Consider the following 26,442-nt stretch of genomic DNA (forward strand, 5'->3'; position numbering starts at 1 on the left):
TGAGCAACAGAATGAGTCGTAAGTAGGTAGAATTAAGAGATGCTCTTTCCTGCTTGACTCTGACAAATAAAAGCCATTCGATCAAATAGTGCTTTCACAAAGTCCAAAGGCAACCACAAAACACTGGAGAAAATGGGAAATAAATTATAAGTACTATGGGGGTGCCTGGCTGGGGCAGTGGGTAGAGCATGGGACTCTCGATCTCAGGGTTGTGAGTTTGAGCCCCAAGTTGGGTATAAAGATTACTTAAAAAAAAATTTTTTTTAATTATAGGTAGTATGTTAAAAAAAAAGAAAAAAATAGAAAAAGTGGAATATATAAAAAGCAACTGAAATCAATCAAGATTACGAAGAGCAGGGGCGCCTGGGTGGCACAGCGGTTAAGCGTCTGCCTTCGGCTCCGGGCGTGATCCCGGCGTTGTGGGATCGAGCCCCACATCAGGCTCTTCTGCTGTGAGCCTGCTTCTTCCTCTCCCACTCCCCCTGCTTGTGTTCCCTCTCTCGCTGGCTGTCTCTCTCTCTGTCGAATAAATAAATAAAATCTTAAAAAAAAAAAAAAAGATTACGAAGAGCAACTATTGAAAAGCAAAACAATGCCTGTACACGGATTCAACCCCTCTACTGAAAAATGGATTAAAAAATATTGAAATAACCATTTCAGAGGGACATCACTAAATAAAGCAATTTGTTTTTAAGGCTCACAACTTTGAAAGAAGACGTTGTAAGCCTCTTTAAAGAAGTTCTAAGCTCGTCACCTAACAAAGAATTCGCCCGTGATAAAAAAAGCATGTCTCGTGTGGAATAACAGCTTATCGAAATATATTAAGAACAAAAGTCTTAGGAACACAAAAAGGAACGGACAGTAACCTGAGCAGTAAGACGGTGCTAAACGAATTGCACAGGAGCTGGAAGCACGCAGGCCACATTTCCTGACCACAATGTAATCAACAGGATTTATTGTTACACAGAAAAGAACGAAGATACATGTACTCGACTCCGGAAGTTAGAAAACGAGCAAAACAAACTCTGAAGAAAGCCGGAGAGAGACTGGCAGCAGAAGCAGAAAGTAATCACGCGGAACGCCAGAAAAAACGGATTTTCAGGAAAGCCCCCAAACCGATACACTTAAAAAAAAAAAAAAACACACAAAAAAAACAAAAACAACCAACCAAACAAAAAACCCAGACAAAACACTGTCATGTCTAATTATGAATACGAGACAGAAATCAGACCCACGTTAGGAAGTAATGAGGAAGGGACGATAATCACAGCGGAAAGAACGTTTTATAAATGGTAAGGCTGCTACCGTGTGCAGCTTTAGGCCGAAATCTTGGACACCGAATGAAATGCATGACTTTTTAAGGAAAACGTAAAGGAGCAAGTCCAGCTAAAGAAGAGACCAAGATCTTCAGCCGTCTCTGGGTCCAATGCTACTTGATCCAGGCAGAAACAGGAAAAGGTGGAAACTGGTGAGAAGGACCACGTGCAAATGGTCGATCATTTTGCAACTTAAAAAAAAAGCGGGGGGGGGGGGAACCTGTGGTTTCACCCTGATATAAAAGCCAGCATGAGCTTACCCACACACAGACCCCGCAGACCAGCTGACTGATCTGATTCACCAATCGGGCCCATGTTTTCTGGCCGGCGCGGTCCCAGCCTCCCTGGACCGGTGGCCGGGCCCCCAGCGCCTCCGTCTGCCCCGCACAGGAGTAGTGAGTGGGGGTGAGAGGGATGTTCTGTGGCCCCCACTCTCTCAGGGGACCCTCTGGGGCTCGAACTGAGGGTACAGGTAAGTACAGTGAGATCTGCAGGGGACCCCACACCGGGGTCACCGGCCGCTCCCGTCCTCCTCCCCAAAAAGACAGGAGCTGCCAGGGAGGGACACGGGGACCCGGGAGAGCCGCGGAGACCCGGAGGCTGCCATCTGCGACTCGCAGCAGGCCCATCCTGGCTGGCTGGCATCCTGGCCCCTCCTGGGAGCAGCCAACCTCCCTTTTATTCCCCCCACCTGCTCCCCTGACCAAGCCACAGCCAAGAGCCAAGCGGGGGACGTACAGCCCAATCCCAGCGGCCGAGCCGCTCCCGCCTCTCCCACCACCTTGGGTCGCTCATCCCTCTGGTCTGCCTCCTGTGTCCCAGGTGCCAAAAGTCCTGCTGGGCAGGCCTGCTCGCCGGATCGAAGCTCATCTCCGAGCATATGGCAGGCGGGGCCCAGCGTCCCCCCGTTGGAGCCAGGGGCGCTGCATCTGGCACCTCCCTCGGAGCAGGGAGGGGAGCTGGCCAAGGTCTCGCTCTGAGCAGCACCCCTGCCTCTCTGCTTTTGGGCTGTCGGGCTCGGGAAGGTGGGGCCGTGGGGGGAATGAGCAAGGGACACCAGCCCCCGAGGTCCGTCCCGAGGCTGAGGCCGGAAGGGTGGGCGAGTTGGCAGATTCCACCGGCTGGGCGCCGGGGAGGGAGGGGCTCCTGGTCCCCCCTGGCCAGGGTGGAAGAGCTCAAGGGCGTGGGACTAGGAGGGACACCCCGCTGGCTCCATCCATTTCGCCCGGGCCCCTCTGCCCACCAGCAGGTGACAAAAAGCAGGTGAGGCCAGTCTGCCCAGAGAAAGTGTGCTTCAGCTCCCTCTGCCCCAGAGCCACAGAGCCGCCTGGAAGCTCTCAGGCCAGGGTCGTCCCATCTGCACACAGCGGCTGTCCGTGGTTGCGTAAATTAGGTAAGGATTGGAGGCACTCCCCGTGAAGCCAACTCTTGCCTCTTCGTCCGGGGCTGCAAGCGACTTAACGCTCTCCCCCTGGTAAGACCGCCTTCTTAGAATCTTCCCCCACAAGCACTGTACCCAGGGGTCGGCCACCTTGTGGGGCGAGCCAGGCTCACAGGCAGCTCCTGAGCACCCAGACGTCTCTCTAGGCCCATGCAGGTCTTGGCCGTCCACTCCAACACCTCTAAGCCCTACTTGCCTCTACAACATAATGCCCTGCTGACCTGGGGCTCTGGGGCAGAAAAGTCAAGGACCCCACCCCCCAAAATGAGGCAGCCCCTAGCAACGGACAGCCAGAGGAGCTAGGCATGAGGTACCTGCAACCTTATGAGCCAATGACTAGAAAAAAGCCAAAAGTGTTTGCAACACTGATAGCAAAGGATTAGGGTCTTTCATATATAAAGAACTCTAATGAATCAATAAGACAAGCAATGTAAAATTCAAAGGAGAAGAACAGGCAATTCACAGGGGGGAAAAGGAGGGACAAGGAGATATAAAGTGGCCGATCTCAAATAATCCAAGAAATGCAACTTAAATCAATGGGAATACAAGACTTGTGGCTGGCAAACTGCCAAAGGCAAACACACACAGACACACACATAACGGGGTAGGTGCAAATGCCTCTTCTCTGAATGCAACTGACATCGAAATGTCAAAACCACGGGAAGACGCACGCCGTTTGGTGCAGCACCCCGACATCTATGAAGTTATCATCGATGCGTTCCCTTACAAAGTTAGCTAAGCGAGTTCCGTGTGGCCAGGGCTGGGAGGCTCTGGGTGTATATGAGGCTCAGGAACAGTCGGGGGGGGGGGGGCTTTGCAGCAGCAGGGGACAAGTCAATAACATGGGTGTGATCACGCTCACCCAAGAGTGACACTCATAAAGGGGAGACGATGAGCAGAGGGCACTGGTGGAGAATGGGTGTGGGGATGGATTAATGAAGGCCAGGCTGAGGGAGGTGACATCTAGGAGGACAAGGACTTAGCTCTGTAAAGCACACAGAGCAGCAAAGGGTGAGGCAGGAGGGAGGAAGCGAATGAAGGGAGTGGCAGCCTGAGATCAGGGGGTTCCTGGGGGCTGGTCAACCTGGCAGGGGTTTGCATTTTATTCTAGAAGAGTACATTATGCACCAAACTGTGGGTTGGTGGGACCACGGTTGGTTTTTATGCTCTTGCTTTGGCTTCTCAATATTTTTCATTTTACTGTAACGAGTTATATAAGTCTTGTATTCGAAAGAAAAAAACACTAAAAATATTCTGAAGCCTGTCTCTCCTCAGTGAGGACGGGGACCACTAAGTTATGGGGGATCCTATAATAAGCTGATAACTGTCGTCAACAAGGTGACACTTGTATTTGTAATCCACGGGGCTTCTGCCACTGGGAAGTGCTATATCCCCCAAAAGATGGTGAGTGTGTGTGTGTGTGTGTGTGTGTGTGTGTGTGTGTGTGAACTTCCATCCTCTCGCAATTCCACACACATTAGACCAAAAGTGAGTTGTCAGCCACTGTGCATCTGGGAATATGGTTGGGAGTGAGGGTACGGCTCTAGCTAGAGTGACCAAGGATCTTCCCTGAGCAGAAAACACAACACCCAGACCTACGCAGTGCGAAGGGAGTGGGGCAAAAAGATTTGAAGGAAGAGGGTTCCGAGCAGGAAGAACAGCCTGTGCAAAGGCCCTGAGGCAGAATCATGTCTGGCACCTTCCAGCAACTGCATGAAAGCTGGGGTGCCTTGCACAGAGTGAATGAAGAGAGGGGGCAGAGAGGCGACTCACACAGTCTGATGGGCCGTGCGGGGCCCGGTATGGTTTGGATTCTATTTTAAATGGAATGCAAAGCCACCAGAAGGTTCTAGTCCAGCCTCAGCTGCTCGATGCTGCGGGGTGCGGGGTCTCTATGTTGCGTGGGTGGAGGGAGGTGTTCGTTCCCCCACTAGCAGGGATGGGGCCCCCAAGCTGCCCAGGCCCCACCTCACACCTGAGGCCCCCAGAACACGACCTCCACTCTGCACTGTCCTTACAAAGAGCCAGCTCCCAAGCTCTTGGAAACCTGCCTTGTCGTTCGGCCCCACGAACTTCCTTTCTTCTCGGAGTGCAGCTACATATTCCGGTGGGGACGTATGGACCTGCGTGCTTTCTAGTGGCACGAACCAAGTGCCGGGTCCTCTTCCTGCATCAAGCTGGGGGCTGGGGGCCGGGGGCTCAGCGGCTTAGAGCCGAGGCTGGTGCTCTGGCACCCACCCCATGCTCTAAAGGGAGCCCTGCCCTGCCTTTCTGTCCCTTCCCCAGCTACAGCCCCAGGTGCCCAGGGCTTCCCGGATGGTCCCTTGCTGCACCTGCAGGGTGGGCGGCATGTGCACTGCACAAAGGCACCCAGGGCCCTCCTTTCCCATACTTCCCCCCCACAGAGCCACCCGCCGTGACAGCTCAACCATCAGACCTGGGTCTGACAGATGTGCGACCGCCTCCCCAGCACCCACCCTCCTTTCTTCCCAGATAGCAAAGCCCAATGTTTCCCACTTAAATACTCTCCAAGACAGCCTTGTGGCCATGCACCCGCTTCTGGCCCCGACGGTGTCACTGGAAGTCACCTGGGAGGGGCTCCGGGGGAAGCAGCTATTTCTTGTAAAAAGGGGTCACATCACCAGCCCAATGATCTGGGGCCCTTAACCACACCGAGCCTCAGTTTCCCCATCAGTAAAACGGGGTCACGGTGATGACAATAACCATCCCGCCCACACGCAGGATGTAGGAGGGAGTAACGATGATGCGGTGACAGAGACCAGGTATGTCAGACAGAGACGGCCTCTTGAGGACATGACCTCTCGCCTGGGACTGCGGAGAGGACAAGGTGCTGCTAACCCGCCCTGGGAGCACGCTCAGCGCGTCCGTCCCCAGCTGACCGCGGTGAATGACGAGCGGCGAGAAAGCTGGGGCTGGCGGACCCTGGTCCTCAGCAGAGACTGTAAAACTGACCCAAACCAAGCAGCGGCTGGCGTGGGGAGGGGGGGTCTGGACCCCCGACAGGAGCCTCGTCTGCCTCCACGATCAGCCTCCTTTCTGGCCCCAGAGCTGCCCATCCGACGTTCCAGAACAGCCCGGCTGGCCCCTCTCCTGGTGGAGCACTGGCCCTTGGTCCTAGCACCTGGCACAGTGCGGGTCACCCCCGAACGCTCGCCGAACCCACGGGACATGGGGGCACAAAATAAGCCAAAAACAGTCGCCCCTGGGAGGTACCAAGCCTGCCCGGCCAAGCAGACCCACAGACACAGGCTCCCCAAACAAAGGACGCAGTCAGCAACCTTGGCAACTCTTCGGTGACCCCACGAGAAAGCGTGCGTCCAGGCTTGGGCATCCGTGAAGCTCTGTGACAACAGAGGACGTGAGCTGGGCTGGAGAGGAGAGGGCTTGAGTGGCACCCCGAATCAGGAGGCCCTGCTGCCCATGTCGGTACTTGAAGCTGATGGCTGAAAAGTGACATCCTTGAGCTCCGGCCCCCCCCGGGGGGCTCTCCTGCGGGTCTCGGTCTATTCTCTTTGGAGGGTCCATCTCCACCCCAAAACACGGGGGTCTACATAAAAGACAAGCAAAGGCCCGGAGCAGGACTCCGAAGGGAGGGCGGAGAAAGACGGTTCTGGAAAACGCTGGGAAACACAAAAGCCAGACCTTGGCGAGGGGCGGCTCCTTGCCTGGGGAGAGCAGAGGCAGCCGATAAATCTTGCCTCTCCAGGGAGGGTGCAAGGGCTTTGGTGTTTGGTTTGGACTTTAATAACACAGATTCTCAATCTGCTGCCTTATTATGAAAATATATTTGCAGATTTAAAATACTGGGCCTGGGATTCTGAGAGCAGCTCTTCCAGGAGGAGCTGGGAAGGCAAGGCTGGGAGCTGGGCTGACCCCATGGGAACAAGTACCACACACCCCCCCCCCCAGCCGCCTGCCCTGGAAGTCTGTCCCATTTCGGTCGCCTGGTGTAAGACATAGGGACACTGGCCTCCCCAGAAAAGGGGACCAGCAAGCAGCCTTTCCCTCCCTCAGCTGATGAATGCAGTGACCAGCCCTGGCCTCTCCCTGGGGTGGGGGCGGGGGGGTCAGGGCGGCCTCCAGCCCAGTTTTGGGGGTGGGGTGGCCAGGCTGGGAGAGTTCAGGGACTGCGCTGGCCACGTGAGGCAGGAGAGCAGCCCCTCTTCTCCACTTGGAACAAGAGGGTGCCATGAGTCCCCAGCATGCTCTTTCTTCTTGCTGAACAAGATGGATTGGAAAACAAATTGGCTCAAATAAAGCATGTAATTAGATTAAAGCCTCTTGCCCAGAGCCTCTGGGGCTGCAAAAAGCCCTCCTGACTGGAGGCAGGACAGCTCGGCAGGCTGAACCAGCTCCTGGACATCCAGAATTTTCTCTTGACCCCCGGCCACCCACCCCCAGTCCTCCCCAGCTGGCTTGAACCATGCTGAGGGGATTAATTCTACTGCAGAGATGGCCCCAGACCCGGCTCTCCACCAGCCCCACAGGCCTTGGGGTCACCCCATTCCCTGCCAGCAGATCCTGTCCCGTCCACGTGATGCAGCTGGGGCTCGGCCCAGCTCCAGCCTGAACACCTGCAGGGTGATGAGTCTACACCTGGGCAGCCCGCCCCCAGCGCTTTCCACCCACAACCTCCTTTGAGCTAAGTAACAACCTCTAAGGAGACGGGCACGAGGGTCAGCACTGCCATTTCCATGACAAACACAGAAGACCGAGGCCCCGAACGTTCAGTGTCGCAGGTCCCCCGGCCGGTGGGGACACTTCACTTTTGCGAACACCAGCTGCCCCACAGCCCTTGTCCAGCATTCAAGAAGCTGCTGCCCCCAGAGAGTGGATTCCTCTTCCTGCAAGTGTTTTGGGACTAGCTCCCCATCGAAATGGCACATGAGCTTCTGGTCCTTAGTGTCAAACAAGGTATGAAACTCAGGGCTCCTGGTTGTAGGGCTTGATCATTAGCAACTTATCTCCAGGAACAAACAAAACCAAAAAAAAAAAAACCAACGAAGACTGCCAGAGGAGACAGGGATTCGGAGCAAGCCTGGAGCAGGAAAAGCAAACAGGCAGCACACGACCCAACAGCTTCCCAGGCCGAGCTCAAGGCAGACATCACTAATCAACCTCAGAACTCACTGATGTGTTCTGGGTGCTCCGTGGCAAAGCTGACACATTCTTGACATCCCTGGTTTATTCTGTCACTTGCCACTGGCTGATACACTGGACACAGGCCAGGGAGTCCACCTTCTCAGAGCTGGAAGGGTTCTCAAAGGTTGGCCCGCCCACCCTGCACCCTCCCTGCTGCTACCCCGAGCCTTAATCTGCCTCACCATGGATCCTAGGGTTCCACAGCACTTCCGTGAGCGGAGCCTCACCTGTTTCTGTAACTCCCCCAGCTGGCTTCAGCTCCCCGCTCTGGACCAGCCCAGCACACACCCACCACCCCTTTAACCAACAGAGCAGCCCCCAAGACCTCAGAAGAAAGTATCCCTCCCTTCCCGGCCTCCCTGGTCTCCCCAAATTCCAAAACCATGGCTTTTAGAAGCCCCACCATGCTGGTCCCTCTCCTTAACCTCTCTGTTCCTCGGTTCTCTGAAGTGAGAGCCAGAAGGACTAATCCTGTCTCCTCCTTACTTGCGGAGTGTGGAGACGCTTCATGACTACAATGTCCTGCTGAATCACGGCCACCTGTCTGTCTCGGGGATGGGGACAGGGGAGAACCAGGGACGAGCAGGTCTGAGCCGCCCAACCACCATCGCAAAGGAAACCCCTCTGGGTCTTCGTTCATAGCTTAAGTATCCTTCCCTGACGGACACTGAGAATGGATGCTGTTAGCATCACCCCTAGAACATGGTATGGAAGGATGGGCGGACGACTTAAAGGGTGGGGGGACCCTCTAGAGACTGACCCACTGGTGGGAAGAAGGAAGAGAAGAGCTAGCCAGCGGAAGGGGAAGAAGAGGCGGGAAACTATGAGACCAAGAAAAGCAGATGTGCACGCCCGAGGGCCATTGCGAACAGAGGCAAACGGTCCTATCACAGCTGGACAGCTTCGGGATGACGACGGCACCCCAGCACCATCCCGTCTTGCAGCCACTGCGTCATCCCAAAGGGCGGGACTGTGTTCAATGGGCACTGCTCAGTGAGCAGGAAAGTGGGCGAGGCATCTGGGAAAGATTTCCATCCAAAATGATTAAAAAGAAAAAAAAGGTACATAGCATTTCCATGAATCATCCCTCAGGTGTCTGCAAACCGTATTTATGGGGGGAGGGGGGTTTCTCGTTCCCCAGCCACACAGGAACCCTGGCAAACACTGAAATCCGCCCTGTCATGACCAAACCGCTACCTTCCCACGTGGAGAACAAAGGCACTGTGTCTGCTTTGGGGAAGTAAAGAATTCTCAACAGCTCCACACAGTCACAGACGCAAATGCCCCCCGCCCCCCGCCCTGGTAGAAGGTTCTAGAAGTCTTCACCGTCCTGGTGCAGTCACAGCCACTCTCCCCTGAGCCACTGCAGGGCCGGGAGGTTGGAGGTCACCAAGAGGCCAGTGGACACCCTGGACTTCATCCCTGCCTTGCCCTCCCCACCTGGACACATCTAGGCTCTCACGAGACGGCCAAGGTCATCTTCCACACCAGTCTTCCATTTTGTAACCAAGCGCTTCTTTGGTCTCCCGCAACTCCCCAGACACGGGATTTCCAACTGGTGCTCCGCATCTGTCTCCCAGTCCTGGAGGGTGCTCAGAATCCCCCCCACCCCCAAACCAGAGGGAACCACATGAGAGAACAATGTGCCTCAGGAGTGGAGGCCTGGCTGGGAGTCCCGCCGATCCCCACGTGCTGCACCAGAAGTTCAGGCACAGCCCTCCCGAGAGGCTGCCGGGACATTTCGGGTGCAAAAAGACTAACCAGCTTTGACCCCTGGGGGTGGGGGCATACGTGTGGGACACACCATTTAGCTCTGCCCCCGGCATCCAGAAGCACCAGCTCGTGTTAGCAACTGGCCATAGCAACCTATGCCCCCCCCCCACAGTTCCTCAGAGCCCGTTGATGTCACGTGCCTCTGCCCTTGGGAGAGCAGGCTTTATGGTAGGCCTGAGGCCCTCACCACCCCCGTCATCCCCCCTCCCCACAATAACATGCTCACCAAAACCTCGAACACAACTCTTGCACCAAAGATGAGCCCTGAAAACCCACCGGAGAGGACAGACAAGGAGGTCTGCTTGCTGCAGAAAGATAAGCGAGGTCTAGCTACACCAGGGGTCTCCGGCAGGGGCAGATAGCGGGGGTCCCATCCCTACGAGGGAAAGACAGGCAGACCGAATCGGCATCAAAGCCGGACAAATACAGCCCCCTGAGCTGTTTTAAGATGTAAACTCTGCCACATTAGATGGACTTTCTAGGGGTTTTACTCGAGGACCCCAAATTTCCAGCTATGCCCCTCGTTCTCCTTATCTGCCGTTAGGGAACAGAAGCTCGTCTGCAGGGGTGACGAGCCACCTTGGACCTGAGGCTTTGGATGAAGGAGGATTAGACCCAGCAGGCTCTCGGGGAATCCTGCCCTTGGGAGGCCCGTGGAAGGCCGTGGGTAGCTGCTGTCACGTGAACACTTGTCTCTACTGTACCAGGTAACGGTCTGCTTCGGAATCACCTGTGCGTCTTTCCCGCACAGTGAACCACGGTCCCCTGATCTCAGGGCTCCGTGTTCCGTCATCTCTGTAAACCCAGCACGGGCCCCACCACAGGCCCTCGGTTAACGTGCAGGGGATGCATGAATGAAGACAGAATGAATAAACAGACAAGTGCACAAATGCTCGGGTTAGAATGCCCAAGGAATGCTGGGAATGGAGGGGTGGGTAGTCCTCCCAACACCACCAAGCCTGGCCGGACAAGAAATCCGCATTCTCAGCCTGTAGCCCAGAAGAGGCCAGGGGAAGGATTTATAGAGCACAGGATCCGTATTTCATAAACCCTTCCAAATTGCAGAAAAGGCTGCACCTGCCTACGTCCGTCTGCGGCTGTTAATCCGCTGTAACAGCTCTGTGCCTTCCATTCTGGCCCCCGCTTGGAGGGCAGAGTTATCCTGTGTATTCGCCTTTAATAAGCTGAAGCCATTCGGGCGCTGTATTCACTGGAATCTGCTCCCACAGGGCCAGCCGCACGGGGTCTCCTTGTCGGCTCTCCCAGTGAACAGGGGATTTTGTGTTCGGCAGGGAAAACAAAGCTGTCCCGATGGGGATCCAGTTGGCTCTCGAGACACTTCTCCAGCCAGAGCCAATGGTGGACACAGCCCGGAGCTGCTGTCTACACTGAAGGGTGATTCAGGGGAGCAAGGGAGGGGGAGACTAAGCTGGGGGCTCCCTAGGAAGGTCATGAAAGGGGGATGCCTGTAGCCCCGTAGTGTCTGCCGGCTGGTTGCTCGGCGGGTTAGCCCAGCTGGTTAAGCCACTGCCAATGAGGTCATGCCTTGGAACCCGGTGTCGCCTTTGCTTACTTTCCCGGGGTGGGGGTGGGGGGGCTACACCCCAAACCCGGGCAGCTGTCGGCCAGGATGCACATCCCTCGTCCTTCCTACACAGAGAAAAGGCCCTCACACTTTACCATCTCTTTCCAGTGCCAATACCTGGGGCGCCAGGATGACAGAGGTGGCCACAGATGCCCCTTTAGTCAGCAGAGCAAACAAAGGTCTATGGCGAAAGTGTGTGCCCGGTTCAGGCTCTTTCTGAGCTTAGGGACTACGTTACCCAGCACCCCTTGCAGGCAGGTGTGGTCACGTGACTGACTCCTGGCCAATGGGACATGGGTAGAAGTGATACCCGGAGAAGCCTCTACTGGGCTTACAGACTACATTACCCACCACCCCTTGCAGTCAGGTACGGTCATGTGACTAAGTCCTGGCCAATGGGACACGGGTAGAAGTGATTCCCAGACAAATCGCCCCCTGTGGCCCTAAGCTCTCTCCCGCCAAACCAGTGATGACTCCAAGGCCCTAGGGGAAGGCAGAGCCACATGATGGAAGGAGTCTGGGCCCCTGACTCACTGCTTGGAACGGAGCCGCCCCACCAGAAACACCTGCGTTGGGCTGCTAGGGCTTCTTGTTGTAGCTATAGCCTGCCCTAACCAATAGTCATTACTGACTGGCTGGGTATCAGAGGGGGGACACGGGGCCCCAGAGAATAACCACCAGTCTTTTTACAGTGTAGGGAGGTTGGAGCAGACAAGACAGAAACCCACAGATGGTCCCCAAATCCCCATAAAACTTGTTTTCCCTTCAAATAACGTACCCAGGATCGCAGATGTGGTTGGTACCCTGCCCAGAGCTCCCTTACGGGGCCGGTGCACCCACGTCCAGCTGCAGGTGCTGGGCAATGTAGTCCAGCTGCAGGTGCTGGGTGGCTAACAGCTCCCACTTGCACCTTCTCTGAAGGCTTGCCCTTGGCTGATGGAAACTGCTCTGCTTGCAAATATCTGGGACGTTGCACACACACACACACCCCACCAGGGGCGCAGTCCATAGCCTATGGCCAGGCTACACAGGCAGGTATAACTGTCCAGCCCTTTGACCTTTAAGCAGGATAACTGTCGTGTGATTCACTCTTCAGAGTTCTCTGCGGGATCAGGTTGAGGCCAGACTTCTCCCAAACCCACATGTTTTCCTAGCTTCTTCTGCTGCCCAGTCCTTCCCTCGCTCCCTTACTGGTTTCTCCCGAGAACACCCCTCAAAATATCATCTGCACAAGAATCTCTGTCTTGGGGCCCCGGATGACCCAAAAGAATGGCTGGCATTCCACCTCTTCTCCCATCTACAGCAATACCTTTGCCACAAAGAGGAAAAAGGGCCGGGATGGAATCCAGAGCCAGGACAATCTTGGACCAGAGAGACTAAAAAGATGTTCACCTGCTCAGAGCTTTCTCCATCTGCTAAAGACGCTGACATACGACTTCCCAACCGAAGGAGGTGGCCTCGTGGGGCAGAAGGAATGCTTGGCCAGTAAACAAAGGGTGTGTCCCACCTGCTGGGTGTGGAAGGGGATGGGGGAGGGCAATGGGTGGAAAGTCTAATCCAGCCTGGACCCCAGTCCATTTCTAATCTGCAAACAAAATGACTTTCTCCTTTTCTCAACCCTACAGAGCCCTTTACAATTGAGCAGAGATCACAAAATGGGGCAAATGACACTTGGCACCATCTTCCCTAGGGAGAAGCTGACCACTCCAGTAGGGGTGGCTCTTACTGAACTCATGCTCTGCCCTGGGGGGCAAAGACACAAGGTCCCCGATCTCCGTGGCCATGCCTGGGGGCACAGCAGGGACGCACAGCTTTAGGAGCAGAGAGACAAAGCAGCAGAGAGCAGAGTCCTGCTCAGCAGGAGGTGGGGTTGGAAGGGCAATCTAGCATCATCCCAGATGCAGGGCGAGGGAGCTGGTGGCCTCCCGCCTCAAGGCCACATTGCTCCTTCCAACCCTGAAGGTCTATGTTCATAGTAGGGAGGGTGCCCAGTTAGTGGGCAGATAATGCCCAAGTCCATTCTCCCCTTCTCCTCCCCCCCACCCCCCAGGTCTCGGCACCTTTCTTGGTCTAAATCCACTATGGTCCCAGGGCGCCTGGGTGGCTCAGTCGGTTAAGCGTCTGCCTTTGGCTCAGGTCATGATCCCAGGGTCCTGGGATCGAGCCCTGCATCGGGCTCCCTGCTCAGTGGGGAGTCTGCTTCTCCCTCTCTCTGCTGCTCCCCCTGCTTGTGTGCTCTCTCTCTCTCTCTCTCGCTCTGTCTCTCAAATAAATAAAATCTCTAAAACATAAAAATAAAATAAATAAATAAAAATAAATCCCCTATGGTCCCTTCAACACAGACTTGGAAAAGCCCCACTGCAACCCCTGGGCTCAGGGACCACCAGGCCCTATGACTTCAGTTGGCTTCCTAACCAGCTGGGAGGGGCCAAGTAGATCATGAAGCCTATTTGGCTTCGTTGAGAAGACTGAGCCCCAAACCGTCAATTGGCCTGGAGGGACGGACACTTTAATCGGGACGGAGAGAGAATCATGAAATACTCGCAATCCATGCTCTTAAGTAAAAAACCACATGGTTTAAGGTCGTTGCTATTATGACTTGCTACGGCCTGCGTGGTATCCCGCCACAATTCCCACAGTGGGATTAGGGCCCTTAGCAGAAGAGACGCCAGAGGGCCCTGTCCCCGCCCGTGTGAGGACCCAGTGAGTCAGCAGTCTGCAAGCCAGGGAGAGGAACCCCCCAGAACCCAGCCACACGGATACCCTGATCTTGGACTTCCAGCCTCCGGATGAGTGAGAAAGTCAACTTCTGTTGCTTCAGCCGCACGGTCGCCCCGGCGGACTAATACAAGTTGTAGAAGAAATCGAAGGGACCGCTGTGGGTGCTGCCCAACCCCCACACCCGGGCTGGGAGCCTTACTTGCTTCGGGTCAGTGGTTGCCGAGGTTCTGCTGGGGCCGAGCCTGCCCGCGATCCTGACCAAGACAGAGGACGGGCCGTGGGCTCAGGGGCTCAGCCAGCTTCCGGCACAGCCCAGCCATGGTGCACCCCCCACCGTGCCCAGCCCGGGGGGCCTCGACAGGAACCCTGCGGGGAGGCTTCCAGCCTGCCTCTGCCCAGCCCCGCAGCCTGCACACCACCCCCTCAGTCTCTGCCAACAAGGACCCTGTGACATCTGTATGACATGGGGGGCGGGCCCCAGGGATTCCAATCCCCTCTGTTACTGACACCTGTCACTTGCCCCATTCCCATCAGCCGTCCCCCGGAGTCCCCAGTGGGAAGAGCTCCCAGGAAGGAGTAAATATTCCGCCCCCCTCGCTCCTCTGAACTCCGGGCTCATCCCTTTATCCTCCTCCAGGTCCTGAAGCCCGCTATGCAAATGGCCTCCTTTGTGCTCCCTGGGGTGACCGAGGCCCCAGGCAGGGGGTGGAGGTGGCGGTGCTCTCCCGGCCCTGCTCACCCCCAGCCTGACCTCTGCCCCAGCCCTTTGTGCAGACCCCCAGTGGGGATGAGCAAAGGGGGAGGGGGAGGAGACGGGGGGAGGAGAGGGAATAAGGACGGTGGTGGAGAGGGGTGGAGAAGAGAGACAGAAGGAAAGGCAGAGAAAAGCAGACAGACAGACAGACAGAGTGAGAAGGAAGGAAAGAGGTCTGCTTCATGTCTCCTGGCCACGGGGAAGCCAACAGTAAGCTGGGCCCTCGGCAGTGGCCCTTTCTGTGGGTCACCAATGGCCAAAGCAGATGGCAGTTCACCATGGAAGGTCTCTGCTCCCACCATGGAGACGCGTGGCAAGGATTTACGATGGTGTCTCACTCCCTTGTGTCCTCTGACGTGGAGGCACCCCCTCTTCAGGGACATTCCCCTGAAGGGAACTCAGAGCCCACACCTCCCACCCCTCACCCCCAAAGCCATGGGGCAGCCCACATTCAGGCCAGATGTGGCCCTGCCCCTTCTTTAAGCCACGAGTTTAGTGACGGTGATGGGTGGCAGACACGTCGCACTTGGCATCAGACATGCCACTCCACGTGATTAGAGCCTCCAAAGCAGCCCACGCCCAGGGACTAGATGCGCTTCTGAAAAGGACACTTTGTAAAGCATGTTATTGCAGAGCCTCTAACACGGAAACCATGGGGCAAACCAGCTGTAAAACACGTTTGGGGCTGACCAAGGAAGTGTGAAGGCCGACTGGGTACCAGACGACACGAAGGACTTTTTGTTAATTTTGTAAGATGGCACCACGTCATTGAGAAGATTTAGAAACGTGTTCTTAGTTTTCAGAAATGGGATTCTGAAATATTTAGGGGTGAAATGCCGTAATGTCTAAGCTTTTCTTTTTCTTTTCTTTTTTTTTTTTTTTTTTTTAAGATTTTACTTATTTCTTTGACAGAGAGAGAGAGAGAGAAAACAAGGTGGGGCAGGGCAGGCGGAGAGGGAGAAGCAGGCTTCCCGCTGAGCAGAGAGCCCAACGCGGGGCTCTATCCCAGGACCCTGAGCTGCAGGCAGACGCTTCACCAACCGAGCCACCCAGGCACCCCTAAGCTTTCCTTTAAAAATGTTTCCGCAAAAAAACAAATTGTTGAAGCAAAGGGGGCAAAATGTGACTTGCTAAGGCTAGGTGACAGGAATGTGGGTATCCACCACTCTGTCCCCTCTACGGCCCTGAGGTTTTTCCACAATAAAAAGTGTAGCAATTGGTTAAGTCACGTTAATTCCAAAATACAGTAATTTATAGGAACGCTGAGAATTGGGGATAAATTTTATTTTAGATCGGCCTACCTTTGCCATGGAAAATGGACTAGCCGACATTTCCTGTGCGAACACAAGATCTCCCCGCTGACCTGAGAAAACATCGTTTTCTAAACCATTGGCTGCACCCATTTCAATATCACGCGTAAGTCACAAATGAGCTGGTCTATCTCTGAAAGAAGCAACTTCTTTCCTTAATACTTTGGGAGCAAACACATGGATTTTATCCAGTGTCGGTTTACCACCTTGATGACACTTATTAACATATGGGGCTGGATCATTCTTTGTTGTGGGGGCTGCCCTGTGTCTTCCGGAGGGGTCTCTCCCCACCGGATGCCAGCAGCACCACCCTCCCTCCAGTGGTGACAATCAAAAACGTCTTCCAGAAAGGTCCAAATGTCCCCTGGGGGCAAATTTAGCCCCATCGCCGAGAACCACAGACCTAAGCGAGCACAATGAAATCATATACTTAACACGTTCTACAAGCCAGGCTTTTCACCAAAGTTGACCCTCTGGGATGTATTTGTCTTTACGCATGCATCTGGTCCAACTCTTCCCTGACGTTGACCCTCCATGTGCAATCTGCTTTGTTAATATATTGTATCTTTCCATTTCATATTTGAGTATTCTCCTACCATGTAATTCTATGGATATCCCATAACTGAGTAACTCTACTGAAAGACATCTGGTTGTTTCCCTCTTTTGTTATTATAAACACATCACTCTCTCCCTACGCTAAGTGCCTAGAAAGGAAGGCATGGCATCAAAGATACATTTTGATACATGATGCCAAATCATCCTTCATAGAAAGTAGTACCCACATGACCTCCCATCACCAGAGTGGGTGAGTGCCTGTTTCCCCAACCCTTTCAATACAGGGAATTACTTTTCGTTTTATAAATAGTTGTCAGTTTAATAAGTTCTGAAATGGTATTACTGTTAATGTTGTTTCTTTATTACTAACTAGGTAAGTATAATACTTCAGATGCATATTGCCATGTCTATCAATTCTCCAAGTTTCTAGCTCATTCTCTCAACCCAATGTTGTAATAGAATCTCCTCCCTTCTTGTTGAATTATAAGAGCTCTTTATTTATTGAGGATATTCATCTTCGGTCATCCATGTCACAAATATTTTTCTCAGTTTTTAGTTTGTCTTTCTGTTGCTTATAGAGAGTTTTGACGTACAGAAGTTTTTACTTTTATCAACCTAAGATCCTTCCTCTTATGATCTCTGACTTTTGTATCATATTTAGAAAGCTTTCCTCACCCCAAGATTACATTGATGCTGATATGTTTTATTGTAGAACTTTTAAGATTCATTAAAAATATAGAAATATTTGGGATGCCTGGGTGGCTCAGTTGGTTAAGCATCTGCCTTTGGCTCAGGTCATGATCCCAGGGTCCTGGGATCGAGCCCCACGTTGGGCTCCCTGCTCAGCCGGGAGCCTGCTTCTCCCTCTCTCCTCTGCTCATGCTCTCTCTCTCGCTATGTCTCTCTCAAATAAATAAAATAAAATAAAATAGAAATATTTAATCCATTGGGATTTATGTTGGCTTACAGCCTGTAGTAGTAATCTCATTTATTATTATTTAAAATAAATAGCCAGTTTTCCCAGCACCATTTATCGACTGACTCATCCTTTCTTCACAGATTAGTAATCACAGCTTTACCCTCTACTAAGTTCTTATGTTTACATTTGTGTCCATTTCTGGACTTCTACTCAGCTTGTGTGATTTCTCTATCATATAATTTAAATATCCTGGCTATAATATTGTAAAAATCTGGTAAGCCAAGTCGCCCTTCGTTACTCTTCTTTTCAAAAAATTCTTGACTATTAATACTCATTTATTTTTCTAGCTGAACTTAAGAACCCTGTCCTGTCCCATTAGGATTTTGACTAGAATCATGCTAACCTTACAGATTACCTGGGCGAGAATTGGCACTTCATAGTGTTGAGTCCCAGCCTCCCAGAATGTGCTAAAATCTTCCTTTTTTTTTTTTTCTCCTTTTTTTCCTGGTCTTCCATAGTGTCCCTTAGAAAAGTGTTACCCTTTGTAAAAATCTACATTCTGTACTTTTAATGCTACATTTATTTCTGTACATTTGGTATTTCTGGTACTCTTCTAATTGGAATTCTGTTTCCATTATACAAATGCTGTGTCTTCATTGATCATTTACTGCAGCCAGACATCCCCTTAACATTATCACTTGCTAGGACTCTGTTTTTATGTAGTTCTTGCTGATACGTAAGAAAACTTACTGCCCTCTGAATGTTCATTGTGTAATGGCCTCCCGGCCACGCACCTGCCCGTTGTAACAATTTTCAGCAGGTTCTGTAATGCCGTGATTTTAGGATGCAAGTATCACCCCGTGTGTGAGAAAGGCACCTGCTCCCCCACCCAAACTGTTTTCTCCTATAAGCAGATCCATCTGCCCCGTCTCACTCAGGGCCGCCTTGTGACCAAAGGGACAGAGCTCTGCATGGTCCTCTACGCCAGCCCCACATGCCGACCGACCACACCCCCTAGAGACACTATAACAGGCACCTGCAAAAACCGGAAGCTTTTAACCGGCTGCCCCCTCCACCTCTACCTTGGTGCTCGGCCCCTACAGATGCACCAGTTTGTCTTCTGTCTTGGTAGAATGCTACCACGTGGCCAGGAAGATACATCTAAAATTACCCTAAATTGGCCAACCGGCATAGCTCCCTGGAGACAGAATGACACGGAGGTCAACGCCACTCGCAGACTCCGAGGCCAGGAGACCTTGCCTGGGATACCTTATGAACCTCCCTGTGACTCAGTCTCTCCTGGGTAACGTGGGGGCTAATAACAGTGCCCACCTCTTCTGAGGGGAACGGATAATTAACGGGTAATAATTGAGAAAAGTACCCAGCACAGAGGAAGCATTCCATAAATGTCGTCTCCTTCCCCTTCTTCACTGAGCCAGAATCTATTTATCTTTAATCATGTGTCTGGTGCAACCTCTTCTGGGGGTCATACTTCTCTGATGGTCACGTACCGAAACAGCTGATCCCGGACAGTCTAACATCCCGTTTTGTACCGCCTTTGAAAACCAGGATTTCCGTCCATTAACAGACTCTGTTCTTGCAAGTGGCATGGGCTGCCTATGTGGTCAGCGATCCCAGCTCCTGCCAGCAGTGCCTCCCCCCATGGACCCACAGGTCCCTCTCTCCTACAGCAGGAGTACTGAAGGCCCAGGAAACCCATCCTTCGCCAGTGACCCCCAAAGGAGAAAGAGGATGCAGGCTGTGTGGCCAGACCTTTTCTACATAACGGGAGGGAACATGGCCCCTGCTGACTGTCTGGAAAGCACAGAGGCCGTCTGCCGTCCCCATGTCCTAGCTGAGGTACTCTTGCGTGGAAATGACATGAGAAGGTGCTCGAAGACACCCCCTGGCCTCTAAATTCCGCCAGTGACCAAGGGGATAGGAGGGCAAGCATGCCCCCATCGCTGCTTATGCCCCAGGACCCTGTCCTCATGGCTCCTGCTCTCCACACAGCCCACCCCAAGCAACCCAGATTCATGTCTCTCCTGGACCCTTGACCTTATGCACGTAACTTTTTTTTTTTCAATTGTGGTAAAATACACCTAAAATTTACCATTTTTACCCATTTTCAATGGGGCAATTGAGTGACATTAAGCACGTTCACAATAGGACCCATCCCCACTGTCAAGTTCCAGAACCTTCCTGCCACCCCAAAAGGAAAGCCCATATCCATCAAACATCACTCGCCATTTCTCCCGCCTCCCAGTCTCTGGCAACCACTGATCTACTTCTGGCGTCTGGATTTGCTCATTCTGGGCATTTCATATAAATGGAATCATACACTATGCGGGCGTTTATCTCTGGCTTCTCTCACTCTGCAAACGGTCTTCAAGGTTCATCCTAGTTCACGTGTATCACTACCTCATTCCTTTTTATGACTGAATACTCGTCCCCCGTATGGACGTGCCCCACTGGGTTTACCCATTCGAGCAGCGATGGACATCTGGGCTGTCTCCACCTTTCGGCTATCATGAAGTCGAGCACTTGACCTTAAACCGACTTCCAGTTTTCAACTCTCCGCTAGGTTCAGGGTCCCACAGCAGCTGCTGGGAAGGCTGTGACAAGGACCCCCAGCAGCCCCCTCAGCTGCACCCCACCCCCGCCCCGGGCAGTGCCCCCTGTTCCCTCCCAAGGTCCTCTCAAGAGGCCTCCAGCAAGCTGACCCTCCCCACCTGCCCTCATGCCCATAACTCCCGCCGTAATCCCACCTTCCCCGTGAGCAAGTGCGCAGGCGGGAGACCTCAGCTCGGCTCAATTCACCTCCTCCAATGCCCCACGCGGGCGCTTTCCCGTCTCACTTCCTCCCCGGAAGACGGACGAGTGCAGGACAGTGAGCTATGTTGACGGAGAGACCGCATTCACATAGCTTTTACTACAGTCTGTTGCTATGTTCTATTTCATGATGAGTTATTGTTTGTCTCTTACTGTGCCTGATTTATACGTTAAACTCGGCCGCAGGTATGCCTGTGCGAGAAAAAACAGAGTATGAACAGGGCTCCCTATTATCTGTTGCTTCAAGCATCCACGGGCGTCTTGGAATGTATCCCCGTGGATACAGGCTGGGGGGAGGGGGCACACAACTGTCTCAGGAAACCAGATCAGGCAGAAGTCAGTCCCCGGGCTCCCGATTTAACCAGTGCTCTTCCCTCCCCACTGTCCCGCCCCGACCAGTACTGAATTCAGGTGTTATCAGTTGGTTTTCCATACTCACCCAACCTATGCCTTATCTTGCAACACGAAAGCCAAAAATGAGAAAGAGCCAAGCTAATCCAGGTTGCAGGTGTATATGAACCCGATTCTTTTCCACAAAAAAATGGAAGGGCTACCAGAGGGCCCACGTGTAAGGTCACCCCCGAGCCCAGCACCCACACCTGGGAGCCCCTGAGGGTAGAGCCCTTCCTACAGCTGCGGCGCTCCTTGGAGTTCTCTCCAGGCCCCCCTCCGGAGCAGATGGCAGGAGGCACCTCGAAGGGCCGCAGCTGGGGGGAGACAGGCCACTGGCGGAGTGTTTACACCAGGGAAAGTGGCAAATGTTCCAGACCAGGCCTGGGGCAGCCAGTTGTCAACCAGTCCCCCAGGCATCTCTGCCTGCCGAGAGCTCTGTAAGGGACGGCAGACAAGTCTATTGCCAGAGGCAGGAAGAGAGCCAGCAGGCATTCCAGAAGGGAAAGCCAGCTCAGCAGGAGGGGAAGGGCATTCCTACCAGGAGAAGCAGGGCAGGGAGGGCCCCAGTGGTCCCAGCCCTTCATTCTTCCAGGGAAGCCGACAGACGTCCATGCGCTGTCCAAGGCCTCACAGCCAGCGGAGAATGAGTCCCAGATCGCCTGGCTCCAAACCACACTCCTTCCCTCCTTCCACTGAACCAAACAAGCGTGCAGATAACAACCATCTCGGGGCTCATGGAGGGCAAGGGAAGGCAGGTGGCCTTCTTTTAGGCCCCGGGGGGTGGAGGCCTCTGTGACCATAAGTAGGTGGGTTTGGAGTGGGTGGTCCCCGATCCCCTTCCTACCCGGTTTCCTCCAGGGCCCCCACCCCCAACCCCGGGGGCCCGAGACCTCACACGGGCATGGCGTTCCTCACCTCCCTGCCCTAAGAGAGGGTCCCAGTCAGCTCAGTGAGCAGGTGGACAGCGCTCCCTGAGTGAGCCGGCCCTTCGACGGGATGGGTTCAGGCCGAGGTTATGTCTGTCAGCTTTTGGGACAAATTCTCGGTTTATTAACTCTTCTCCATTACACAGGCAAAAGTAAACAAGCTTTTCTCAGGCAGCCTGGTACAGAGACCTTCCCCATTCAAACACTATATATAAACCCAATTTTCTTCCATGAAAAATGGAAGGGCTGAAAGGCTACCAGATGGGCCGTGTGTAAGGTCACCCCCGAGCCCAGCACCCACACCTGGGAGCCCCTGAGGGTGCAGCCCTTCTACAGCTGCTGGGGTCCTCGGAGCGAGAATCGACAGGCTCAGAAGTATGAGCTCCCAGGCCTGCTTCCCAGGGGGCCCCTGGCCTGCCCACAATGTGCCGGCCAGCTGAGACAGGCGAGCCGGGCTTTGCATGGTGCTGGCCGGCTCCAGAGTCTGGCACTCCGGGCCTGGGGGTGGCCTCAGCTCTCTGGAGGGCGCCCCAGAGACTTCCGGGCACCTGGAGAGCCCCGGAGAAGGTCAGAAAGGTTCAGGCCACAAGCTACGGGCACCAGGACAAGCATCACACCTGCCTGCTTCACCCCTCCATGAAGAAAGCGCTTTGTCAGGGCCTTTATGGGATGCCTGCTTCATTGAAGTCGTGATTTGAAAGGTGCAGGAGGAAGCAAGAGAAGTCACAGGAAATCAAAAGAACGGCTATGAAAAACTTTTCCGAGCCCAATGCTACCAGTGTTTCTATGTAGTTGCTCAGGAGACTTCCACCTGCCCAGGCGAGATGGTTGCACGTTTTCAAGCCAGGCTGCAAGGACCAGAAACAGGGAGGCGACAGACAGGCTGGGACCCGCCTTGCCCTTGGACCAGCTGGCACACCAGTCCGAGGAGGAGCTTGCCTGGGACCCATGTCACAAGGAGGAAACAAGCACCAAAACTCTGCCAAAGGGAAGTGTCTTCCAGCTTCCAAACTGTTCCCCCCACCCCCCACCGCCCCAGAGCTGGGCTAATTGGGAGGTTCCTTTGAATTATGTTTTTACAGAAAGAGCTCCCTCATCCCGCCTCCCAGGTACTCAATGATGCCACTTCTCTACGATGCCTTCCCATCGCTGTTTCCCCAGGAAGGGTCCCCCCGCAGCTCCACCAAAGGGGACTGAAGACTGCCCAACAACCCAAGACCAGGATCTCTGTGGTTTTCCATGGTGTGGCCTCAGACACTCCCTGCAATGCTCCTGTGTCCTGTCCTGGTTGAGGGCCATTGACCTGACAGCAGGCCTGGCCTGCTCTCCACCAGGCAGGCGCCCCCTCTAGCCAGGCCACGAGCTCTCTTTGCGCCCAAAGCCCAGGCTGCATAACCCCTCCTGGACCAAGCGTCTGGGGACGCCCGGGGACCCTTGCTCCCAGCAATATTTCTAAATGCAAAATAAAAACACCCAAGAGTACAAAGGAAACGAATAATCCTGAAATATACCTATCCAAATATTTTCCAAAAAACCCAGCTTTACGATACAGTTACATAATATACGTGCTTCTTTATTAATGGTTATAAATCAGGGTCTAGCAGTGGGGCCAGTAACTTCCGTCATTATGAAGCCACAGCGAACATACCCGGTATTTCCTGATCTCTGCCCCGACTCGAACGCGGTGTGCAATTTGCTGTGACTTCTGCGGGCTGCCCACCCTGCTGGGGGTTTGTGGCCCACGGAGAGAGCGCTCAATTTCGGGCAGAAGTGAGGCGCAGTGAGGGTGTGATGCTGTCCCTATCCGGGTTCCAGGCCCCCTGAATCCTGTTCGTGGACCCCTGGGCTCAGGATGCCTTTTCCAACCCCATCCCCATCCCCACCTTCTCTGCAGCCCCAGCTCCGGCGGTGCTGGGCACACGGACACTTTGCGAGCCAGGCTGGACGAGCAGGAGGAAGGCAGCTCTGAGGGTCTCAGGCCTGCAGGTGCCAGGAAGCTCCCCCTTTCATTCTTGGAGAGGGCCTCACCGGAAAAATGCCCTGTGGCTCCACACTTCTCAATCCAGCCCCGGGGGCGGGGGGGGGGGCACCACGCACACCCAGCAGCGCCCCGATGGGGGTTCTGAGGAGTCTAGCAGCTCTGACCCCCCCACCCCTGCCGTCCCCAGGGCAAAGCAGGACACGCCTACCTTCTGGCTCCTCCACGCTGCTGGCGGCTGTGGTCGGTGGTGCCGCCGGGATCTCTGTGCAGTTCGGGATGGAAGGAAGAGAAAACGAGGTAAGAAGACGTTATTTTTGACCTTAGAAGAAGGTGAGCAGAGCAGAGAGTCCCCCCTGGGCCCTCCTCCCTTCCCCACTCCTCAGCCCCAGAGGACGAGGGTCAGGGAGCTGCAGGAAGCCGGCACGGTCCCAGAACGTGCCCTTGCTCTCCTCTGGATACTGTCCCTCCACCTGGCAGGGACAAGAGTGGAGAAAAGGCAGGGTGGGCCCACAGCACGGAGGGCTGACCTTGCCCCCTGCACTGGGCTGGGCCCCTGCGGCAGCAGATGGGGTTTCCCCAGCCCCCCACATAGGATGTGACTGCTCCCCTCGGACCTCCCCCGCTGGCGGGGGGGGGGGGCTTCTGTGGCAGGGTGGCATGACAGGGGGCTGGGAGGTGCCTCGCACATGCAGAGAGGGGTCTGCACCCCTGGCTCAGGTTCCCACGGGCTCACACTTTTCTCGGTGGCCAGAGGCTGACTAAGGGAGATCCAAGGGCCTGAGAGAAGCAGGTGCTTTCCTGGGGTCGTGCCCTTTCTACCTCGAATGCCAATTCTTTCCTACTAGCTCCTGACTCCTCCCTGTGCTCAGAGAAGGCGGGGAAGTTCCGCCAGTCTCTGGGAAAGACGCCGAGGCATCGACCAAAAGTCCCCAAGGGGAGGGCCTCGCCTCCTCCGGTGAGGAACCACATGAACAGGGGGGCCACAGAGGTCTCCACGAATCACGCAGACTCTGGCCACTATCTGACTGTTCAGGGTAAGACCTCCTTCAACCCCCAGACAGGATCAGCTGGGACCTGTGGCTTGGTGGGTCAAGACGCAACACTCGCTCGGGCCTGGGGGCATGCCTGAGACCCAGCCCTCCATTCGGGGGTCCGCTCTTGCCCTCAGTGGGATTTTATCAGCACCGAGCCCCAGGTGGCCTGTCACCGTAAGCAACAGACCACAGACCAGGCCCTCTCTTAGCTGTCGGGAGCTCCGTGGTCCTGATGGCTCAGGTATGTGCAGCACCAGGCCTGGGCCTCGCGCGAGCTGCGGGAGGTGCCCAGAGGGCCCGGCTCCCAGAGCTGTGACCCGACAGGCAGGAGCCCCCTCCCTGGAAACACGGTCTCGGCGCCTGTAGGTGGCGGCCGCAGCAAGAGCTCCCAGCAACCCCAGTGTGGAGAGCCAGTCTTCAGTGCTGGCGGGAATGCCTGGCCTCTGCCAGGGCAGGTCGCAGAGCGAGAATTCCCGCTTCCCAAGGTTTCTGTCCCTGACTGCGGATCATCAGCTCCGTTTCAAGGTCCTTCCTCCTGGGGCTTTGAAGTGGCGGTCCCAGCCACTTCTGAGCTCGTTTGTTTTTCTGATGTTTTCACAACCCCCGGTGGCAGCGCTGGGTTTCCTCCCAGCTTTCTAAAAATACTCGGCAGCTTTTTGGATAGATGGAAGAGAAGGGTTTCTGCAAGCTGTGAGACTCTGACGAGTAGAGGTGGTCGTGAAAACCGTGTCAAGGTGTTCTGCGATGCATGGATACGGAGCTCAATTTCCTGGGGCCGGGATTTGGGTTATCCGCTGCGACTGGACCGCTGTGACCAGCCTGGGCCAGCGGACTCTCCTAGAAAGAGCCAGCGGGTCAATATGTCCGGCTCCGCACGTCATACATACGGTCCCTGCTGTGGCTACCCAGCTGCAGAGCTCAAAGCAGCCAGAGACAGCAGGTATGCAACGGGCATGGCCGTGTCCCCTAACACTTTATGGACACTCACTTTTCATTTCAAGCATTCCACGTGTCATAAAATATTCGTCTTCTGACTTTGGTTTCAATCATTAAAGAATTATTAAAAGAAAACACTGAGCCCCACAAAAACAGGTGGTAGGTCAAATCCCCGGGCCAGCTAACTAACCCCGGCTCCTCAGAAGCAGACCTCTTCCGTCGGGCCTGCCTACCTAGCTGGGATCCGCTCTTTTTTCTGCTCTCCCTTCTGGGTTAGGTCAGCCTTGCACACGGTATCAAGAAGGCCAAGGGCCAGGGGCCGGCTCCCAGCCAGGCTTGACTTCTGACCAAGGCTGAGTCTCCATTCGTAACACCTGGTACGATCCTAGCAGTTATAAAATATTAAGTCCCTTCCGAGCCGCGGCCCCTGGGTGGCCCCCGCCGTCTTGCTCGCCCCCTCCTCTCATTCCAGCAACTATGGGGTTAACAGCTGGTCCAAGGGGCCCCCAGGACTCTAAGGGGAGCCATCATGCCGTGGGGGGGCCACGCATTCGAGCCTGTAGCGTCAGCTCCTGACCCCTGGAATAAGCCACCCCAGGTCTGGGGGCCAAGGCAGACTATGGGACTAGGCCCTGGGTGGAGGAAAGGGGCTTGCTTCCCCCTGGGAGCCGGAGACTCAGTCTTTATCGGGACAGAGAAGAGCAGGCTGCCTCTGCTGAGCTCCCAGCTGCTTCTGCAAGGACCCTCCCAGGCTGAGCCCAGGCTCAACCCGCTGGACGTCAGCGGGGTTCAGAGAGGGCTTC

At 54.6% G+C, this 26,442-nt stretch overlaps 1 protein-coding gene across 3 annotated transcripts in view; it reads right to left on the reverse strand.

Annotated features, from left to right (window-relative positions):
- NTN1 (netrin 1) overlaps positions 1–26,442 on the reverse strand; it is a 174,410-nt gene that overhangs the window by 21,362 nt on the left and 126,606 nt on the right. For all 3 annotated transcript variants that reach the window (XM_044391844.2, XM_044391845.2, XM_026520974.3), the window contains exon 5: positions 23,878–23,931. In XM_044391844.2, coding sequence (XP_044247779.1) covers positions 23,878–23,931 — 54 coding nt within the window. The remainder of the gene's footprint in view (positions 1–23,877; positions 23,932–26,442) is intronic.

Source organism: Ursus arctos, unplaced genomic scaffold (assembly GCF_023065955.2).
Source record: "Ursus arctos isolate Adak ecotype North America unplaced genomic scaffold, UrsArc2.0 scaffold_14, whole genome shotgun sequence".
Lineage (NCBI taxonomy): Eukaryota > Metazoa > Chordata > Mammalia > Carnivora > Ursidae > Ursus > Ursus arctos.